The following is a 23,544-nucleotide window of genomic DNA, read 5'->3' on the forward strand; positions in this document are numbered from 1 at the left end:
TTCAAGCAGTTCAGCTTGGTTTGATGGCTTGTGATCATCTTACTACTGATTATATTCTGGAGGTTTTTTAATTTGGTAAATAAAAAAAAAACTATATGTATATATATATATATATATATATATATATATATATATATATATATATATATATATATATATATATATATATACATGTGAAAACTATTACTGTGTTGTTTAGTGGGAGGAGTTTTGGTAGTTGAATGCATCTTGGAAAGACAGATGTGTTCACACTGCGGCTCAAATGCGGCTCGGGTCACCTTCAGAAGTGCTTTGTCCAATCTATTTAATGTATTTTGGGTGCATTTACACTTCATCTAGACACTGTATAATCCTGATACACAAAACACATGAAGTAACCAGGTGTAAACGAGGTCACAAACACAAAGTGGTTTACATCAACAAATATTCTTTTATCGTTGTAACAAAGTGGGATAAATGTGACTTCCAATGCATAAATTACATTTTAATTATTGAGTTTATCAATTAGTAATTGGATTATTTAAAAATAAATTGTAACATAAAAAACACAAAAACAGTTTTTTTCATGAATTTAAGCATTTTAAAATGCATTTTTAAAATAATCTCAAAGGATTTATTTGAAATCAGTTTTACAAGCATCTCAACATCTTATACGGTAGAAAAGTTATTTAGGGAGAACGCTGGTGCAGAACACTATTTTAAACGTTAAATGTCAGATTAGGAGATTTGCGTCCGTTTTCCCTGTTCATTGGCACGTTTTGTTTTGCTATGTTTTCGGTGTGGATGCAGGGACGTGGAGCCTTGCATGGCATAGAATTCAGTATGTGAATTTAAAAGCAATGAAGCATGAGTTATAAGCCATTCCTGTGGCTGTATGTGTGTGTGCGGCGCACAATACATAGTCTGAGCGCATGTTCTTTAAGACGAGTTGAAATTCAAGAGGTCTAGCCACTGTAGCACATTACACTACTGAACCAAGGTGCTATAATAAACACATAAAAGCTGGCCTGGCTTGCATGTGAAGCTTGAGTGCGCTTTACACTTCAAGTATCGCATATGTCGAAGTGCCAGTCACAGAGTAAAGAGAGCTGAGGCCTGAACTGCACAATGAATCAGACTTGGAGTGCACATTTTACTTTATATAAATATACAGTGTATATATATTATATATATATATATATATATATATATATATATATATATATATATATATATATTATTATATGATTACACATGGAGGCACATCTCTCCTGGATCGAGGACTGGACTACAGATAGAGGTTGGAGTGCATTTCATGCACACAGGTGAGGGAGTGTGTTTGTGTGTGTGTGTGTGTGTGTGTGTGTATGTGTGTGTATGTGTGTGTGTGTGAATGGTGAATGAGGACCCTTTGAAGTGGAAATGGGCCCTGGTTGGCAGTAGGCCAGTGCATCAATAAAGCCAACTGGAGTTTGAGAGCCAGTGAGAGCCATTTAAGCTCCATTTCTCCCAGGCCTTACAGCCTAGGAAAGACCTGTGCGCACACACACACACACACACACACACACACAAACAAACACACACACACACACACACACACTAACAGCATGCACACAAACACACTGTAATCAGGCTAGGTTTGTGTGCTACCGGGTTGCTAAGGTTGCAGGCTCTCTAACAGGTTGGTGTGTAATTGTGTGTGTGTGTGTGTTTGCGCATGATTGTTGGCTGATTCTGAAGTGGCCTGTTACAGGCACTAGCACAGTGGGGTTGTCTTTCAACTTTAATTGAAATAAGGTGTATTTTTGCTGTCTATAACACAATCCCTACACACACACTTGTGAAGAAACACACCCTACTCCCATTCCACTCCCAGTACTTCTTTTTCTCCATGTTGGCTAATCTTTTTTCACATCCTCAATATTTTCCACACAAACATACACACATGCACACACACCTCGCTCTTTAGCTGTCTGTTCCCTTAGCGACCGTTTCCAAGGTGCCCATATTCTCCCGAGCCATGGGGCGGGGACTCGTGATGTCGACCATGAATAACCATACACCTGTACCCGTCCCTTACTCTCTTATCTCGCTTACCTAGCGCGGGCGTAGTCTCGCCATGCTAAAGGTGTAAAGGTCAGCGGCGAAGTGAGTGTCTGCGCTTATACCGTACAGAAGCTTTTGAAAGATGCTACAGGGGTACATCGCCTTTGTATATCACAAGGTATAACGTGTTCACTTTTGGATGGCACATTGGAATTTAGACCCTTTACAACAGTGTTTCTTAACCTTGGACATGGAGGTTTACTGTTTTCCTGCTTTCTACACACCTGAAAGTGTGCGTGTCCTCAAGATAGCGGGCCTCAAGTCTAGAGTTAAGAATCTCTGCCTCACTCCAAAAATACACTTTATTCGACATAAACAGCCAGTTAAAAGAAACATCTGATGAAAATAGAGTTAGTCAGCTAAGACATATGTTCATATGGTACTTATGGTGAGAGCACAAGGTTGGTTATAATAACTGAATTCTAAAGTCTAGTCTAGAGACAATGTATGCTGCATTTCTTGCCCGTAAAGTCTTAAAAAGCTGTTCCCAGGTGAAGGACATTTCATATACAGCTTACAAACGCGTCCTACATTTTGAATGGTTTTGAGGAGGCAACTGATGTATCCTTCCAATTCCTAAGTTATGCAGAGTTCTCTCTTGTACAATTAGCACAAACAAAAACAATAGCACCACAAAAATGTTAGAAACCAGCAGTTTTAAAATTTAAAACAGGAGGCACAATGCAACAGGCTCTATTTTCTGCCATAAAAGTTCCATCACAGGTTTTGCATCGCAGCTGCAAAAGTTGACCAGTTGGCTACTGAGAAGAAATCTTCATAAGACAGTTCTACCAAAGACCTGACCAACCTAGGATATGGACATCAGCTATTGTGTCACTAGTAGGGAAACTACCCCTCGTTGTGGAGATCTTTTTGCAGTAGCCAGAACAAGACCTTCAAGTTTTAAGTAGCGTATTTTGGTCTATTCCCGTTCATAGACAATGGAGCCTGGTTCTGTGTGGCAAGAACTTACTGCATGGTGGTTTTGCAAAAATGTCAATTGAAATAACTGGCATGTGTAGATTTTTATCTTTAATTGCATCACCATCACATCTTACACATAAATCTTATAAAAGCTTCACATATAAAGGAAAGCTGTGTGGTATTAGGTATAGTTAAACTGTCCAGCATAAACATTTTATCACACCATAAAAATGATGAATTGGTAACTACACAAAAATTGGTGCAGATTTTTTGCCAAACTGTTCCTTTATGGTACTTAGCCCAACTCAGTAACTTAATGATGCAGATCATAATGCCTTATGATCATAATTATGTTCATAATCTGAAGTTCAGAATGTGATGCAACAGCAGCTGCCAGTTTCAGCTATACTTCATTGTACGCTTTCCATTAGTCAATCCACAACTTTCCCCCACTTCTTCCTTTCGGCACAGTTCCTTAGCCGTCACCCAACTGTTGCTCCACTGTTTTTTCCCCCTGCAAACTCACAACCTGCCCTATTTCCAGCACCCTTCTTGCTCTCTCTCTCTCTCTCTCTCTCCCTCTCTCTCTCTATTGATCTAGTCATAGTTTTCTGTCTTCAGTGTGCTGGCTGGCTGGCTTTAATCAATACAGATAATTGTCTGCTTTCTCCCGTTGCCAAACAGTCTGTGTTTTTTCTGAATGAATCCAGGTCTTCCCCCACCACACACATACTCACTCACAAACCCCGCCCGCCTGGGATTCCCCCATTAATGACAGGAGATAACCTGCTTTCCTTACCGATTTTTCCCTCCACACCCCCACCCCGACTCCTCTGCCCCCCCATCCTCATCGATTGCCGTGAGATATCGGCCCGCGTGCCCCTCTCTTCCAGTGTAAACACAGCATGCACATGGCGCTGAGACTGCACACACACACTTGCGCATAAACAAATAGGCAAACACACTCACTTGGCCCCTGTGCGGCTCCTGTGTGTGTGCGCCCCAGTTGTTACGTAATTATACATTAAGGTGGACTTTGTCCTGCCCTGACGGCAAAAGTTAACTGAGGCCTTCATGAGATGGCAAGAATAAATTCAAGAAGCTTTGTTGAAGCTTCCTCAGCTGTTCTAGCTCTGATATTTTGCTGTCTTAACAGAATGCTCAGAACTGCACTGGCTTCTGTTTGCATCTGTTATTAGCAATCAATGCTTTCTATAGACCACTAGAGACTCAACAGTCGTGAATACATGGCGGCCTTGTGACTCTTACAGTAGACATATGCTTCATTTCACGTCTGGCCGCAGTATTCTTGTGCATCATTTAATAATGAACAGCTACGTAACGAGTTGCAGTCTAAAGCAGACGGAACATATCTAGCATAATTCGCATTCACTTCATACATTTCGCACAGCTCATTCAACTATTGTTGAAGTTGTAAACAATATGAAAACGGCCTTTGGCTTTTGCAAAGCTCCATTTCACAGGCTTTGTTTAATACCTTCTAACTCCACAAGGCAATTGTAAATTTCTATGATGCTCTCACATAATGGCAAGGCTAAAAATCTAGGCCTGGCTGTTTAGTCAGCCAGAAGGAAAAGGCCAACTACGTTCTTTACTGTTAATCCTAGTGCCTAGTGAATGTGAACGTGTCATCCATGTGAGATGAGCAACTTTCGCCGACAGACTGGAGACAGGATGCTTTCATTCCAAGCCTTAACAGACGAGGCTATTGAGCATTCATAATAGCAACAAAAGGTGTGAGATGGTTTCATTTGTCGGGCACAACTTGAAAAATATTTCGTACATTAAATTATGACCAGTCCAAACGTAGACTTTGGTCTGCGTTTTGACCTGCTGGGCCATTTTAGGTCACATTTCAGAGCTTTTTCGAAATTCTTTTCTTAGTTGGAGGTTTTAGAGAATGCTATTTTCAATGTTGTCACTTAAAAAGACTGAAATCACAGAGTATTATTGTTATGTTATTTTTCTGGCTGAATCTCACATACCATCTTACTCCCTATATAGTGAACTATTTAAATCATAAATAAAACTGCAACATTTACGCAAAGATAGCACTAAATTATAGATTTTGACATATGCATATATATGTTGTAAAAAATAGCCTACTGTTTCATACAAATCCATGATTAGAATCCATGATTTTGATATTACACCTTTTTTTGGGAGTTTTGAGGTCTTCCCTTATGAAAAACTATTGACCCATGCACGGTTTGCACGCTCAGGCATGTATTCTCATCTCTGTTTGGATGACAACATCATAAAAAAGCATTAAATGGGATTAAACATTTCCTGCTTGACCTGCTAAGCTCTTCATTTCATCAATATCCTAATGTAGTTTTACATTTGTATAAGTTGCATAATTAAATAACCCCCAAACTGTCAATGCATATTGCTGCATTGATTTGGAAATGAACTTGTGAAAGTTTCACAGAGTGTTCCTCAAGCAGGCATATTGAAGAGCCCCTAACTTAACAAACTGTTATTCCTTTTCTTCATACACTGTTCTTTTGTTCCGGATTGTATATACCGTACATTCCCCTCAGCGGTCCGGCGCTCGGTAACGCAGTGCTGGAGATTCGGCCATTTTGTGTGTCTTATTTTTTTGCTGGTGCAATGAGAACGTGGCCTGATCCAATTTGTGTTGGTCACCAGTGTGAAATGGCGGTCGGCCGGGGGACGGTAGCTCTCCAAAGCCTCTCAGTCCCTTTCTCTCTCTCACTCTACCTCTCTCACACTCTCTCTCACTCTCTTTTTCTCTCGCTCTCTCCATGTGCCACTCAGCAAACACCTCACTATCCTGGCACCACTATGCACCCAGCATGACCACAGCCTTGCAATCAAGAGACAACACTTATGTGCTTTTACACACACATACACACACACACACTAGCATCACTTGACCTTTTGATGTTTTAAAAATAATAATAAAAGCTGTGATTCTTTGACAGCACGTCTGGCAGGAGGGCTAATTAAATTTTGCTGTCCACATGAAAGTAAAAAAAAAAGTCATTTTACTCTATAACTGTTATGCACCCTCTGTACTCAGTCTGTATGTTCATTTAGGTACCCAAGAAGTGTATTAGGAAGGCAATACATTTAGTGTTTCACCATGCAAAAGTAAAATCTTGTGTAGATACTAGTTTTACTATGTATTCATTTGCAAAAAAATGCTGCATTCATTTGTGAATACTTGCAGTGCCTCAATTATGGCCTTGCGATATTGCAAGTGCATAAATCTCTGTTTTCCATTAGAGGATTGGGTGAAAGTCATTATTTTTGTATGAACGGTTATAATAGTCAGATCCATACTATATTTTTTATGGCCACTCTCAAATTTGTCAAATGTTTCTGTGCCTTTCTTTGCAGTTAATAGAGGTCTCCTGTTCCTGCCGTAAATAAATAATGAGGGGAGTACATTCATCAAGAGTGTACACCTTTAAAATAAATGTACGTGGCACTTAATAATGTAGTATCTGAACATTTTCTAATACAAGGACTGATACAATTTTTTTTTAAATATTGATTTGCTTAATTTCAAAAAATCCCAGAAAAAAAACTTGTACTGTCAAAGAGAGGACCTTGGTGAACTACACGCTTTAAAAAGACGAAATGCTGTCTTCAAATCACACATATATACAGTACACACACAAAGACACACACACACACACATCTCGATTTTTGTGTCCTTTGCGAAATTACTGTGCTTGACGACCTTACAGCCGACAACGTAGCAACTAAGAGCGAGTGCGAGCAATGGATGGATGGATAGATGGATGGATGTGGGGGGGGTCTTTATATGTGTCATTTGGTGAGTGAACATAAGTGGCTCTGAGGCGGTCAGGGGGGCAGTTGATGGCGAGAGGTAAAAATAGAGGCTGTTTCTTTCTTTCTTTCTCTCTTTTTTTTTGAACTCACAGTGTTACGGTTTGCCCTCAGAACGTGAACGGACCCTGAGCTTCATGTTAACCGTGTGGCGTGGCGACTCTGCTCTACTCTGCACAGGGTTTTATTAAACAACAGAATCAGTGCGGGACAGGACGGGGGCCAGGGGTGAAAAACCTCGCCCAGGGGCACAAGAGAGGGGTGTAGAAGGGTGGGGGGCACTTCATCCCTCCATCCATCTATCTATCTATCCATGCCTAGCTTCATCTATCCTTCCCTCTCTGTTTCCCTCAGGGTATCTATCAACCTGCAGCCTCCCTCTTATTCCCAAATCCAGTGTCCAGCTCATCCTCTCACTTTACTGCTTTCCACAAGGGCCTGTCCTGTACCAGCGATAAAGGTGCCTAACCTGAAGCTGACTAACAAACGAGAGGAAGAAAGGACTAAGAAGGACCTCATCCTTTCGTAATTGTTGTTGTGACTGGAAGCATAGCCTTGAGGTTCTCTGTGTTTTTATGTTCATTGTAACAGCAACTCCTGTAGCCAAAAGCCTGGAGAAAAAGAGAGACAGAGAAAGAAAGGAAGAGAGAGATTCTGAAAGGTGAAAGCAGAGAGATGGACAAAAGGCAGGAGAGGAGGAAGGCTAGGAATGAAGGAGCGATTAAGTGTGCATTTCATTCATTCCTGTTTGGACTATGAGGCCTCAAAAAGGAAAAAAGAGAAAGGCAGTTAGGTAAATAAAGCGCAGCACGCACTCGTTGGCCCTTAACCTCTGAAAAAAAGAAGCAGACTGATCTGAATCCCAGTGCGGAGAACAGGAGAGAGAAGAGAGATGGAGAGAGAGAGGGAAGCAGAGGAAAAAATATTTTAAAAAAATAGAAGAAGGGGGAGGGGGGAGCAGCCGGCGCTGCAAAAGGGCCTCCAACAGGCGCAAGTCTGAGCTGCCCGCGTGAGGGGCCCCGATCGATACCAACTCGGAGCAATAAAGCTTTCTCCCTGTCATCTCCACAGAATACAAAGCAGAATGGGGAAGAGGGAGGGAGGGAGGGATGGAGAGATGGGGGGGGGGCGAGAAAGGGGTGAAAAGCTGTTCCGCTAGCCAGACCAATTTCCTACCCCCCCCTTTTTCCTCCACCTTTTCTACCCTCTAAGTCTTACAACATTCACCACCTTTTCTCTTTCTTTCCTTGGCCTTTCTCTTTCTCTGTCTTTCTCAATTAATTCTTATTTAATTTCTCTTTTATTTGTTTTTTTTTATATAGCTTTTTGCAATCCCTCTATCTTTCTGTGTAGGCCGTCTCTTGGTCCGCAAGCCAGAGAGCCAAGGTGTCGTGCATGTAGGTATTTTATTGATAACATCTGAATAAAGAAAGTTAATATTTCATCGCATGGTGGTGGAAGGAGCCGGACACAGAGAGAGAGACTTGGAACGAGGGGATGTGAGGGCTGAAGACGAAGAAGGGATGAGGGGGTGAAAAAACAGGAGAGGGGTTGAGGTGATGGCCTTAGAGAATGTGGTGGTGGTGTTGGTGGGTGGAGAGGGGGGTGAGGAAAGAGGTATTAGTTAGAGAGAGAGAGGAAGGAGAGAGAGACAGAGAGAGAGATGGATGTGCTAGTGACAGAAAGTATAAAAGAGGGGGTTCTGGTAGAGGGGAATATTTAAGGACAGGAATAGAAAGACAGGACCGCATGTGTGTGTGTGGATGGGTGGAGGGGGCTCAAATAAGCGTTCTCTTTAATTGAGAGCCAATTTAAGTCTGGTCCAATCGATAGAGCCATATAGCGAGCAATCTAGCGGCCCCCATAACACATACATCACAGCGCTTAGTTGCTTAGTAGACACTGTCATGGACAGACACTGTCTCTGGCCCTTGATGGGATTTGGAGACATATTGGTTTCGCCCGACGCCTATGGCCATTGAACTTGTTCTTGCCGTACTTTGATGTGCGGCCGGCTCAGGCTTTCTTGTTGGCCGACAAAAAAGGCCCAAACTGCTTGCAGGTAGAAGCCATAATTATTCACCATGTATTAGATACACTCTCTATCTTTCTCTCTCTCTTTAAGTCTCTATGACTCTCTCTCACTTTGGCCTCTGGTCTCTCTCTCTTTCAGCCGACTCCGTCCCCCTCACCCCCTCCCCTTTCTTCTTTATTAGGAGGCAGCTGTGTAAGTCTTTGTTGCCCTCCCTGTCGTTCCCTCCTTTTATTGTACGATCACAATGCGCCGTCACTCTTCTACCTTGCTCTCTAGTTTTCTCTCCTTTTTCTCCCTTTCTCTTTTTCTCTTTCTCTGCTTTGCTTTCACTCTTAAGCTTCTTCCCTTTTTCTTTTTTTTTAGATTTTCTTCTCGCACTCTAACCCCACACTCATTTAGTTGTAGTTTGTCTGGCTCGCCTTTACCTTACCTTTCTCATCTGCCCCCCACCCCCCACCCCTCCTCTATCTGTCTTCCCTGAATCACATCAGGACCTTATGATGAAGGAGGAAAGGATGGAGGGATGAAGGGATGGAAGGTTGGAGGGATAGTGGATGGACGGACAGAAGGAGAGAGGCAGCCAGCGTTGCCCTCTCTGCCTGTTTTGTGTTGGTCCCTGGGGAGAGTTGTAATAATGGTAGCCATGTGGGGAGGGGGTGGAAGGGTGTGTGTGTGTGAGGGTGTGTGTGTGCGTATGTGTGTGTGTGTTGGGGGGAGCGATTATTGTCTTGTAGGGAGTCAGAAGTATCGATCGGCCCAGAAATATGTGGTGCGAGAAAGAGCTACTGTATCGGATATAATATACACTCCTGAGACGCGGGGCTTGCACTCTTTCCTTCTTTCTCTCTCGCTCTCTCTTTTACTCTCTCTCTTTTTCACACACACCCATACACTCATGTACAAATACAGAATACCCACTGAGACGTGCACACACACAAATATGTACTTACAAATACTCTCCTCAAGAAGCGTGCACAGCTGGAAACGTACATGTACAAACGTGTGTGCATGTAGCCAACCGGCAAGAGGACACACAACACACACAAACACACACACAGACACATAAAAGCTGTATGATATGTGAACATATATACACATACACACAACTGTGAAACATATAGAAAAACATCCGGAGCAAAAGAAAAGCGTGATTGGAAAGCACAGTGCTGAATGAGGAAGTGAACATGGTAAAGTAAAAATGGACAAACAATTCAGAAGTGAAAGGGAACTGCTGATATTAAATAAAAAAAATACAAAAATATAATAATAAACTGCTTTCAGGCCTTTCCTTGCAAATACACTTCCAATGCCAACCATGTCTCTGTGCCAACTTACATGTGTACAATGTACACAAACTGTAAGAATAAATAGCTAAATACACAATTCAGTGTTTTGTACATTCATTTCAGGTACAGTCAGTCCTCCCTTGTTAAATATGGATTCCGAGCCAGGCATTAAGTTTTAACCACTCATTAAAATAAAAAAAAAAAAAAATATATATATATATATATATAAAAAAAATAAAAAATGTTTGTGGGTCAAAGTAGGGTGACATGTAGTAGTTTATTGGATCAAACTCTGCACACAAAACAACTTATTAGTTATAGCAGAAAGCACATGCCCTTAGGTTGATTGGACTGCCCATACACACAGACACACACACAGACACACACACACTCACTCACTCACTCCTCTTTCACTGCTGTTGCCTAGCAACGTGGCTTGGTGTCCTATTGGCGAGCAGTGCTGTCCGGTGATGTCATGACCGCTGCTGACCAGCACTGCTGCTGCATTGAGAGGCGAGACAGACAGAGAGATAGGGATAGAGAGGTGGCGATGGGGTGGAAATGGGTGGGACATATGTGGTAGAGAGACAGGCTAAAGTTTGTTCAGGAGTCAAGTTCAAGGAGCGAGCGTAGTTTATATGTACGTAGGATGAAATCAGCAAAAAGAAAAGTCCATGAGCTGACTGTCCTGCTGGTAATGATGCTCTGGAAAAAAAGGATTACCCCTCCTGTGATCAATACTAAACACGTCTGAACTTGACAGTGACTCGGCCACATTCACTGGGCCATTTGGACAGAGGGAGGGAGAGAGGGAGGGAGAAAGAGAGGAAGCGATAGAGAGAGAGGGAGGAACTCAGGGGTCTAATTTTAAACCTGTACTCCTCCATTGTTCCGCTCCATTGTCTTTAAATCAGGTCAACAGCCAATAAGATTTAACACCCCAACCTGCCTGCCTGCCTTCCTTCGTCTCCCTTCTTGGAGAGGGGGAGTCAAGCGTGAACTTCAACTTTAGGAAGGTGTGTATGTGTGTGTGAAAAAGAGAGAGAGAGAGGGAGTAGTAGACGTAGATGTGCACAGACCTTATGAACCTTGTTAAAAACCCCTTTGAGGCAGTTGCAAATCTTCCCCTGTTTGTTGCTGTTAACCACAGTTAGTGACATTTCAGTTTGAAATGATTCAGTTCGGAGGAGTTGATTCATGTTTGTGTGTGAATACCTAAATGATAAATTGGTTTTCATACATATGCAGAAATTTGCACAAGAAAATGTAAAAAAACTGACACTGTAATTAAAATATACATAGTTAAAAAAAAGCTAAAATATTTGACTTTTAAACAGTTTTCTGTTTTTTTTTTTTTTTTTTTTACCCTAATGTGAATGTGACAGGTGTTCATTATATTGTTTCGAAATGTCTTGGAGCAATAGTGGACCAAAAGAAATGCTCCTACATGACTTGGGACTCCAATCTTTTTACATTTACTTCCAAAAAAAAAGTTAAGATCTTGGATTATTAGTGGTCCAACAGAAGTCCAAAAACACAAGCTGCTCCCTTTTTTGGTCAGTGCTCCTTCTGGACTCCTTTTCACCCCCCAAAAACAACCCTCCCTCACTGGCCTCTCCAGAGGTTGGGGGTACGGGGGGCGGTGGGGGCGCAGGGTGCTTCTAGGGGGCCGGTGTTGAGCTGACCTTTGATCCGAACACACGCCACCCCGCACCCCTCTTTTCTTGTCCCTAACACACACTCTCAAACACACCCACGCGCCGTCTGTCAGGGGTCTGACAGGCGTTGCTGAGGAGGTTATGGGGGTACAAAAGGGAGGGGGCCTCCCAAAACCTGCTAAACTCCTGACAGTGACCCAGAGTGTCACACAGACACACACACACGCGCATACAAATCCTTGGCCTTTGTCACCTCACGAGCGTCCCAAAGACAGATCTATCATGAGGCTAGTGGGGTGGGGTGCGGGGTTTGGGCTATGAGATACGTGCCTGTGTGTGTGTGTGTGTGTGTGTGTGTTTTCAGTGTAAAGCTGTATTGGCACTGGTTTTTGGATGTCTTTTGTTTTAATTTTTTTAGCCCTGCTGGAAAATTTTGGGGAACTGGTTGCATATTACTTTATCTCACTATAATTGTGCACTTGTGACTTATTGGCTCTCATGAATCAATGAAACCAATGAACCAATCAGTCTTGCATGTTAAGGCTGCCCCCATGTGGCCGAGCCATGCGGTTGCAGTTTCCTTTTCAAGACTTGCAATGGCACGCCGAGCGAGAATAGTGGAAAAGGAAGGAGGGTGAAGCAAAGGAAGCACATGAGTGACATAGAGAGACTTGTTTTTCACTCATATGATGAGCACTTTCCACACTCACAGCCACCCCAGCATTTTCCAGTGATGACTCTCTCTCTCTATTGCTCTTTCTCTCTCTTTTTCTTGGTCTCTGGCATCGGTCTCCCCTCTGTCCCCTTTTTGCACTCTCCAAACTCCAAATTGAACCACATTTCTGGCCCCCATACCAGCAGATCACAAGCTCCCTCCTTCCCATCAGTCTCCTTTTTCTTCTTTTCTCACTCACACTCCTGTGAGTGAGTGAGATCTATAGATACAGCAGAAAATGGAGAGACAGAAAGCTCACGAGCAGAGACTTTTGGGGGTGGTGGGAGGAGGTGGCTAGGTGGAGGTTTAGGAGAGAGTGACTGTATGTGTATGTGTAAGTGTGTGTGTGTGTACGTGTGTCTTTTTCTCCATTGTCATCAGTCCTTGTCATCTTTCTTATCATTCTGGCCTCACTTATTTCAGATTTCAGATTGCAGCAGCACAGTAGGTTGTTTCATGAACCATGGCTGTAGGTTAAAAGGTTGCCAGCTTTCAGGCTGAACTGCATTGATATGAATATTCATTTAGCAATTTGCATTTTGTTAGATGTTAATTAGGTTAAGATAGGGACAGGTCAGACATTAATCTGCTTGTCCACATAACACTGCTTGGAGAGGTTTTGTGAGAGGCCTTCCCTCAATTGTGATATATTTGCGACTTAGAGACAGGAGACAGAAAACTGCACTTTATTTATAAAATGGCGGCCATGGCAAAATGTCTGGATTCCAGGTGAGTATGTCTCTCTCTTTCTCGCTATCTCTCTCGCTCACTCACTCTCTTAACTCCCCCCTCTCCTGTTATTTCTCTCTCTCTCTCTCTCTCTCTCTCTCTCTCTCTCTAATGATCTCTCCTGAGGTGGGGTTTAGGGGTTAATTAGCTTTGCCATTGGTAACGGACTCTGCTAATGAGAGAACATCAAAACCAGCTGGAGTAAGAGCAATAGTAATGAAATGTCAGGGCCAACTCTCCAGAGGAATGATGTGGGACGCCACATACTTTGTACCTTTAGTGTGTGTGTATATGTGTGTCTCTATGTGTGTCCATCTATCTTTCCACAAAATGCATGCTTCTGTATTTATATACATACTGCCATAACGTGTGTTTATACAAAGTGAGGGAATACTGAGGTATTTACTATATGTATATGTAAGAATTTCTGGAAGGAAACCTGTTCTGTGCAGAGTGGCCTGCTGCTATTGCCTGCTATTACTTTGCTGCGCTGCTGCGTTTGCACTCAGTCCAACATGCTAACACATCAACTTTAGAATCATGCCATATAAGCTAATTCTTCCAACACTCTGGTATGCACAGTATTCCTACTCTAACTCTGAAACATCTGGCAGTTAAGGACAAGAATGTGACTTATTCTGATACAGGTATGTGAGTGTGTATGCATTATTGCTGTCAAAAGACAAAAACACATTGTTACAAGAGTAAAAAAAACAAAACCTTTATTCAAAATTTTGTAAAAATGATATTGTCCACGAAGGATAGATAATGTAGTAAATTAAAAATCAGCCAAAATAAAGATTTGTGTTTTTCTTTAGACAGCAACAACATGTACACAACTGCTTTATAGATTTTGAAAATTTGTTGTAATGGCAGATATAAAATCTATGCAAATGCATATGCATATTTTAAAATGAAAACTAAACATAATTAGCTTTTACTATAATTACATGTAATACTTAGCTTGTTATTTATTCAGCAATATTTTAATTAAAATGATTCCACTGTGCTGAAAAGACATAACTGTACAAAAAAGCTTCAGTTTGCATATTTAAAGTTTATGCTTATAGGTAGGCCTAATTATGCATAGTCAATGTTTAGGCTTTTTCTTTTAATTTGAATGACAAATACAAATGAAATATTGTCAGTACACATGAACAGGTCTCTAAACTGCCATTTAAATAGCATACCTACGTGAATCAACATTTTTTAAAACACACACACACTTACACACACACACACACACACAAACCCACATACATGTGATGGTGTGTGGAAGACCACAGGGAGCAGGAAGTGTGTATCTACGTAACACTAGAGTGACTCACTGCAGAGATATCTGTGGGTATGAAAAAGACACACATTCATCTACGCCATTAGACTGTAGATTAACCTGCAGTGAATTTTACCTTATAAAATATAAGTGATTAGCATTAGGGTACTGAAATCCAGGATATATGAATATATAATATATTAAGAAACAATCACTGTAAATAAAAAATGCTAAACAGATATTTTGTAACAGAATTACAGGGATTTGATTTCAGAAAACATTTTGATATTTAAATTAGATTATTTAAAGAGCCTATTTACAGCATCTGTCATTGTCTGAAGTTTATTACAGAGCACATTAGCTTTACATAAGCTTGTAGATCCAGGCCAGATTTAAGCTAAGCTATATTGCCCATAATCACATAGCAAAATTAGATGTAATTATTTGAAATTTGATATACAATTTGTTTATATCCCCCAGCCCTAAAATAAAGACAAATAAAGACAAACTATGGAAAATAGGTAACTCACTTTCCTCAATCAAAATATCTTCACACCTGGGAGACTCTTAATTTATATTTAACCAGTTTTTGATATTAAAAGATATATTAACAGGGCTACAGATATTAAACCTGTTTTGTCAATATTATATAAAGGCTTCTTTTTTTATATCTTTTATATAATCTTTTAAAGACTATCTTCTATATTTTACTATAGCCTATATTTGCTGCAAATTTGAGTAGACTGCTCTGTTTTTGTTGTTGTTGTTTTTTTTTAATATAACATAGGCTAATTAAAAAACAGCAACTGCTAACTGTTTGTGTCTATACACAGTTATGAATATATAAATGTATGGATATAAAAATGTTGCACAAAAAAAATTACAATTCAATAGAAGTCAGCTTACAAGGTTTTTTTTTGCCATTTCTATATTATTTTAGCAACTGCCATATTTAAATTTTGTACAATTGCTTTTTTTTGCCTGAGAGTGACACAATATATATGTACATTTTTATAGATAGACTGAAAGATAAGTAGCTATACATATTATGTTGATAGATATACACTATATATATATACTGAGCACAGCACTAAACTACAGGCAAATTAAGACACACTGTGGAAAACCCTTATTTCTATTAGCTCTTTTGTCTGTAAAGACTCTAAAGATGTTTTTTTGTTTCTTTTAAGAGGCTGCTTCACTTTCCTCAACCAAAATATCTTCCCACTCGACTAATTTAACTACATTTAATACGTTTTGATATTTACAGAGTTAAAGCTATGACTACAGATATTACACCAGTTTTGACTGTTTTTATATTAGGTCTATATTATCTTTTATAGGCTTACCTTCTGTATTTTACTATAGGCAATGTTTGCAGCATATTTGTGTTGTGTGTAGGCCCCTCTGTTCTGTTTTGTGGTGTTTTGAAAAGCTTGGTCACACGAGGCTAATGTAATATGGAGTGGAAAAGCTTAGCTATACGGTTCTGCTGTTGGTTTGTATAATATCAGTGAGTAACACAGCCTAAATTAGTAACTCACAGTCGGTGGGTGGCGGAGGCTGCTGGTTTCAGTCAGCCTACAACAAAAACCTCGGTCGGAAAGTGAATGTGTCCGTTCAGCTTTGGTCCCTGCGTGACTAAAGCGACCGAAAACTAGTCCGTGAACCGCGGAGAGCAGCGGAGGCGTTTTAGCTTCAGCAGATTCCCGCGCTTTCTGCGCCCTGAGGAGAGGCGCGCGCGGTGTCACCGCGAGGAGAGAGAGACTTACAGCAGGAGCTCCGCTCATTAAACCGCGCTCTCACCGAGCCCGGGCCTGACTGTGGTAACGATACGACACCTTAAAAACGACCAGAGAAACGTCCTTTACACTTTACACTATATATATATTACACTTTACCCGATTAAACTTCAGCCGAATCCTCCCAAACACGAGCCGGGATTTTCCCAAATAATGTCTAACTCTGCACCAACGACTAGCTTCGATTCTTTAGCCTTATAAAGCTCTGTAAAAAATGAAGATACCACTTCATCTTCTGAATCAGTTTCTCTGATTTTACTATGTATAGGTATATGTTTGAATAACATGAACATTGTTGTTTTCTTCTATAAACTACGGACATTTCTCCCAAATTCCAAATACAAATATTGCTGTTTAGAGTATTTATTTGCAGAAAATGAGAAATGTCTAAAATAACAAAAAAAAAGCAGAGCTTTCAGACCTCAAACAAAGTTCATATTATAAACGTTTAAGAGTTCAGAAATCAATATTTGTTGAAATATACCTGGTTTTTAATTCCAGTGTGACATGTTCTTCTCCACCAGTCTCTTATTTTTTCCAGTGCTGTAAATATTTTTTCTTCTTCTGTAGTTTAACAACATCTAATTATCACACATGTGTCCCAGGTCTATATTCATATTAGACTAATTTTAGTAGTAAAACATTTAAATGGTAAATGTGAAAATAATAGCTGTGCCTTGATAAATGACTGTAACACCTGTAATAATTTCTACATCCATTCCCTTTAATCCCTGTTTTAAAAGCACACATTTACAAAATTTTACACTTTACACATTTGAAGCTTTATGGTGGAACTATATAGCTATGTAGGCTCACTGATGCATATTCAACAATATTTCTATATATTTGCTATTTGTATTATAATGAGAAATATACACAAACATGGTCTCAAGTTGCAGTTTAATTAACATACTAATTTGGTAAATAAACATTAAACAACACTGTGTTTTGTTATGATGCATGTATAAGTATTTTTTTTACTTGCAATTATATGCTGTATCTGCTAAAAATAGGAAATAATACTCCTGTGTTTAAATTCCTGTCTGGTTGATTTTTGGGTTGTTTGAGTTTACTGCAGATTTCAGGCTTTGATAGAACAAAAGAGGCTGGAATCCCACTGTGGAAAACAAGGCGTGCTCCTCAGCTAGATGAGACCCCTTTTTCTCATTTTCTCTTAGTAGCTTGAGGTGTGTGTGTGTGTGTGTGTGTGTGTGCCCGTACATCTGTAAAAAGCAGGACAAGACATGTCCATCCATCAGGAAGGGTGTAGGAAATACAGTACAGAAATACAGAGAAAATATAGCATAGCATATAGCACAAAAAACCTGTAACTGCTAATTGTTTTTTTGTCTATATACACAATTATTATTACTTATTATATAACATTTATTATATAGAAGAGGAGGTAAAAAAAACGCCATACCTTTCAATAGAATAAGAATAATCTTTGCTATATTTATATCAACTGCCATATTTAAATTATATTAAAATGATGTAAAAAGAAAAAAAGAGCCTGTGAGTACATATATCTATCTATTTGTATATAGATGTACGTAGATAGACAGAAAGATAAACAGATGTACATATAGACTGTACACTCTCTCTCCAAGTAAAGATTCTCTTAACACTCCAGAGCTTTCGAGAAGTGCCCCTGATGTACCAAATTTAATTGTATACACTGTATTTTCACCTCACTTTATAAATAATAATTAATGCATACTCTGAACGTGGCCTGTGAATTGAGGTGTTACTTTAGTGTTGGTTGAATAGCTCATTATTAGTTTGAAAGCTCATTGCAGTTTTGTTTGCTTATTTTCATTTAGTTTTTCCTGAATTATTTATTATTATTACTATCGTTATTTATTTGACTGCTGATATTTCTTTTTTTTTTCTTTTCTCTGTTCATTGTGTAAGTTTTAAAAATGTGTCTATAAACACTGTTTTCAATGTAAATATCAGACAGATACATTTTAAAGTGAGAGCTATCTAAATCAAAATTTTAATTTTAGATTTTAAGTGTTTTGTATGTTTGCTGCAGTAAAAACATTTTTTTCTAAAAAATAAAAAGAGCTATTGGTGTATATTGCAGTGAGGAAAGATTTGGGACACTGGGGGCTAGTATGCCCTAAATTAGTTATTAATTATGTTATCGTATGAAATGTATTACTTTCAGCTATGGAGAACTTAAGACCAAACCGTCTCTCAAATAGACCACATTATTTTCTCGCTTTTCGTTGTTATGGCTGCAATTCTAGTGAAACAAAGGTCACAAAAATGTTATATCTTAGTGGTGAAGAGAAACTGCCAGATTGTTTCTGCTGTTTATCATGTATCTGTGCTGGTTTTGTGCCTCGAAACTCTTTTTTGTCACATATTGAAAAAAATAAAAGACATTTAAAATGTATGTTAAACATTAATTAACTCACTAATTAATGCTTTAAAGGGACAAACTGTATTAGTACAGTGCCAGCATACACACTCCATTTCACAGAGAGTTTTTGACAAATATAAAAAGCAATATTGTCCACTGCCCTTGCGACTGTGTCCCTTTCCGCATGCAGGGTCTCAGCATGATGCCTGTACCATATAGCGCAGTCATGCTCAATGAGTGGACTTCAAGCCATGCTGCCATTTGCTGCAACAGTAAAATGACACAACCAAAATTTCACATCACCCCTTTCTTCTCTCTCCTGTTCTGTCTTCACAGTAGATATCAAGATGTCTAAAGCAATCGAGGATGAGAAGACTGGGGCTGACTTTCCTGCAGACAGCACAGGTAAAATGGAATGTGTGTATAGTGGAATTGTGCATTGTGTTTGTTATTTTGCCTATGAGAAAATGCTTAGGACATTGGATTTGTGCTAGATACTGTGATTCATTATTGTATAAACGTAAGTGTGGGGGAGAAATATGGCACACTTTGCACTTTTACACATTGTGATTAATTTCTTAATTTAGTGTACATGTAGGAGTGTGTGTGCGTGTGTGTGTGAGAGAGAGAGAGAGAGAGAGAGAGAGAGAGTGAGTGAGTGAGTGATAGAGATATAGAGCATGTATTGCTGATGGGATCTAGGTTTGTGACATTTCTCACATTTTCCACGAAGTCTGAATCAGATCCGCAGAAGACTTTAGTCATCCCATCTCTGATTTATGCCACAATAAAGACTAACACCTATACACACACACACATATGTGCTCACTCTCACACGCTCTCACACACACACAAACACACTCACACACAACACAGCAGGTAAACCCAGGTTAAACGCTCTGTGGTATGCCAGTAATGTGATGCCTCTGGCTAACCAGCTGACTCTTTGTTGATGTGAGGGCTGAAGCCTGAGGCACTACTCTGACCTTGTGTATGTGTATGTGTATGTGTGTGTGTGTGTGTGTGTGTGTGTGTGCTTTCTTACAGACTCAGAGAGGAACAGTCCTGAGGCTAGCGATCAGGTGTGTGTCATTTTTATCTCTTCTGTATAGAACACACTCTTTTTTTTACTTGTTTCACACATTTGTACGTCGGTGTCTCGTGTAGCAATAAAGAGAAGTTAAAATCAGTTACATAAGTATGAAGTTATGCATATATAAATGATAAAGATATATAACAATATTTTAAGTAAACCATACTGCTCAGTGTTTTAGATGAAATTAATCGTTTTTAATTGGCATAATTATTATGTAATTATTCAATATAAATCAACCCAAATGATTTCTGTGAAAGATGATTCCAACCTTTTGAACAGTAAGGTAAGTGTTTAATAAAGTTCTGTAGTGTTAGATGTGTTTATGTTAATTACATCAAAGGAAATTTGCATATGCAATTTTATACGCAATAAACCAAAAAGAAATGATTGAACTTACTATTTATTTTTATTTAATAGGGCTAATATATCTTTGTTTGTTTATTTCTTTGTTTAATAAAGTTGAATATAGGTGGGAGATAAGTCAGAAATATTGTAGTATATATTTTTACAATATTTATTTATTTTTCTTATATCCAATTAGTGAAAAATGATTTTTTCATTTTATTTTCAATTAATTGTATTATTAAGAAGGACTAATGCAATGCATGGCATGCTTAGAAAAGCACAATGTGGTGTATTTTGTTATAATAATAATACATATTGCCATATATTTTAACATACAGTAAAACATTTAAATATAGTCATTTTAAATAAATTAATTCTAATCAATTCAGTTTAAAAATATATAAAATGTAAATCCAGTGCAGTGCATTTTTTCAGATTTTGGATGGAAAGACAGCTCCAGTTATTTTACAATAGTTGCTGATCTATCAAATATATGCGTTTGTTATTGTGTGAGCCTTTTTACCACAGATGCTATTGGAAGGTTTTTGCTGTTGTAATTAGGATCATTTACGTCTGTGGCCAAATTTAAACTCTTAACGTCTGTCGTGGATTTCTTCCTTTCCACGCAGACCCAGCCAATGAAAACGAGTCCATTCTGCCTCTCTCCGACACCAAGCCACACCAAGGTGAGTGTGTGAGTGTTGAGGGGGGTGCAGGTAGGTGGACGAGGGCGTTTAATGAAAGGTGTGTGAATTTGTTTTGGAACGTGTGTGTTGGCCGGCGTGGGAATGTTTTTCTTTTGATGCGTGTGAAGCCTCAGGTGATTGTGTTTAAAGAGTCAGTAATATGCAAATGAGAGTGACTGAGTGACTGACTGTTCCCCGCCCAGATGTCTGAAAAGATACAGAGAGAGAGAACGAGAAAGAGAGAGTGAGAGAGAGTAAGAGAGAGAGGTGCTCAGTGGTAGAGAGTAGGCAACAAATAAGAGCGAGACAGTTGTAGCTGGTAGAAGTAGAGTTACAGACACTGGAGCGCCTATTTGCATAGCATCAACTGCTTGGACAGGCCCTGCTGCTACCTCTGTGTAAACATCCGTGAGTATGTGTTCGAATGAATGTGTTTGACTGTGTGTGAATCTGTGCACGAAATGTCACGAATACCCGTGACCCACTAAGTACTGTGAAGATAAATTAGTGACTGAATTTGAAAGTTCACAGGGACAGGGTTTTTTTTTTTTTTGTATTTTGAATATACTTTATTTTAGTGTGCCTGGTAAAAAATAAATTGAATTTTAAAGTGTATACATAAAAATGTATAAAATTAGAGTTTAACCTTAAACGTTGCTTTTGTAATGTGTGTGTATAAATATATGTGTGTTTCTGAATGTGTTACAGGTTAAAGCAGAAGAGCCACCTGAGATGCCCAGTTCTCACGCTCCACCTCCTCAGCCTACCCTACAGCACACACAGCTCATGCTGGCTGGTAGTCAGCTTGCCGGGGTACGCACACACACAAACACACACAAATATTGTTTCTATGTTTTATATGTCTTCAGAATTATTTATAAAATATAGTTAATATTTAGGGATAATGGCAAGTCATATTTGCTGCCAATGTGGAAGGTGGCCTGATAGTGTAGGTTAGATCAATAGGATATTGCCTTCAACAAAGACGTGCGGACATTTAACCTTCCTCGATCCACAGCGTCACCTGGGTACTAGGAATATGTTATAGTAGAAGGCATTACCACCCACAGTGAACAGAGCAGTAGGTGGTAATGATTGTGAGCAGCGGCCACACACACATTCTGCAGGTCAGTACAGCACTATTTAGCTTCTATGTGATATTTTTTTTATAAATTTCCTAATAAATAAACAAATAGTAGTAGAAGTTATATAAAGTAATATAAAAGTTAAGGCATTTACTTTCATACTTTAATGTTTAATTTGTGTGATCTTATCTACATCATGTTGTTCCATTCTGTCTTCTTAAACAAGCAATATTTATATGATTTCTTGAAATAAACACTACTATCTGCCTATTGGATAATACATTTACACTATTTGGAACGAAGTTGAATATTTTTATTTAAAGTTTATTTAAGCTCTGTACTTCAGCAAAGAGGAGAGTATAAGTTGTAACTATGGGGTCTTTGAAGCCTCTTTAATTTACTTAAATAAAAACCTTCCCAGTTTAAGGAACCATAGATAATCATATTAATTAACATAAGGTAAAATGCAAATGCTCGTTAGTACTTTGCTGTTAAATGTGGTGATAAACCGTTGTGCAGAATATCAGCTGTAATTGTGCAATCTTTACAGCCTCTTTATTTTTGTTTAATTAAATTTGCAATTTTTAAGCCTCTTTAATTTACTTTAATAACCCACCCCTATTTTAAGAGACCATAAATAATCATATTATATAGCAAAATCATGTCAAATGCAAATTCCATGTTTACTATGTTTACTGCTACTAAACATGATATGTGTACTGAACTGTTGTGGTAAACTCTCTGAACTCATGCTGGTGCACTTTTTTATTTTTGGTAACGTATCTGCCCACATCCTGGAGAGTGTTCTGCATCTGTTCAGCAGTTGAATAGGGTTTTTTCTTCCTAACTGTAAGCATTCTTGGGTTATCCACTGGTGGGCTTTCCGTGCTGTACCGTAGGGCTGCACAATATGCGTATATGTAGAATTCTACTAATAGTCATGCGGAAAATTCATACTATTCTCCTTGTTTTGTGATATTTCTACCTGAGGCACATTACAGCTCTGGAAATAATTATTTGCAGAAAATGAGAAATGGCTGAAATAACAAAAAAAGATGCAAAGCTTTTAGACCTCAAATAATGCAAAGAAAACAAGATCATATTCATAAAGAGAATAAGGTTTAAGAGAAAAACCCTCGGTTTTAATCACAGTTTTCATGCATCTTGGAATGTTCTCCCCCACCAGTCTTACACACTGCTTTTGGATAACTTTATGTCACTCCTGGTGCAAAAATTCAAGCAGTTCACCTTGGTGTGATGGCTTGTGATCATCCATCTTTCTCTTGATTATATTCCAGAGGTTTTCAATTTGGTAAAAATTTGGTCTCTTGTATTTTCCAGAGCTGTATATATATTAAATGCCTGTATTGCTAATGTACTGTAATAAACTCTGTGTATTCAGTATTAGGGTACATTAGTTAAATTGGTTTAATTGGTTTAATTAATATTTAACTTTTGGTGAAATCTGTTGAGAATTGTTTTAGATCACCTAATCATTTTAATTTATTCAGCCTCACGATGGCCCCATTTTTTACTGGAATTTGCGGAGTGCAATTGGAGTAATATTGTAATGAACTCTAATTTAACTACTTCTTAAAGTTGTTCAATACC

At 39.0% G+C, this 23,544-nt stretch overlaps 1 protein-coding gene across 2 annotated transcripts in view; it reads left to right on the forward strand.

Annotated features, from left to right (window-relative positions):
* Positions 1-23,544, forward strand: part of LOC103030895 (POU domain, class 2, transcription factor 2) — a 59,923-nt gene that overhangs the window by 20,757 nt on the left and 15,622 nt on the right. For both annotated transcript variants that reach the window (XM_022682993.2, XM_007253095.4), the window contains exons 2-5: positions 19,058-19,126; positions 19,769-19,803; positions 20,792-20,848; positions 21,557-21,661. In XM_022682993.2, coding sequence (XP_022538714.2) covers positions 19,058-19,126; positions 19,769-19,803; positions 20,792-20,848; positions 21,557-21,661 — 266 coding nt within the window. The remainder of the gene's footprint in view (positions 1-19,057; positions 19,127-19,768; positions 19,804-20,791; positions 20,849-21,556; positions 21,662-23,544) is intronic.

The sequence above is a fragment of the Astyanax mexicanus genome, chromosome 3, assembly GCF_023375975.1.
Source record: "Astyanax mexicanus isolate ESR-SI-001 chromosome 3, AstMex3_surface, whole genome shotgun sequence".
NCBI classification, from domain to species: Eukaryota; Metazoa; Chordata; class Actinopteri; order Characiformes; family Acestrorhamphidae; genus Astyanax; species Astyanax mexicanus.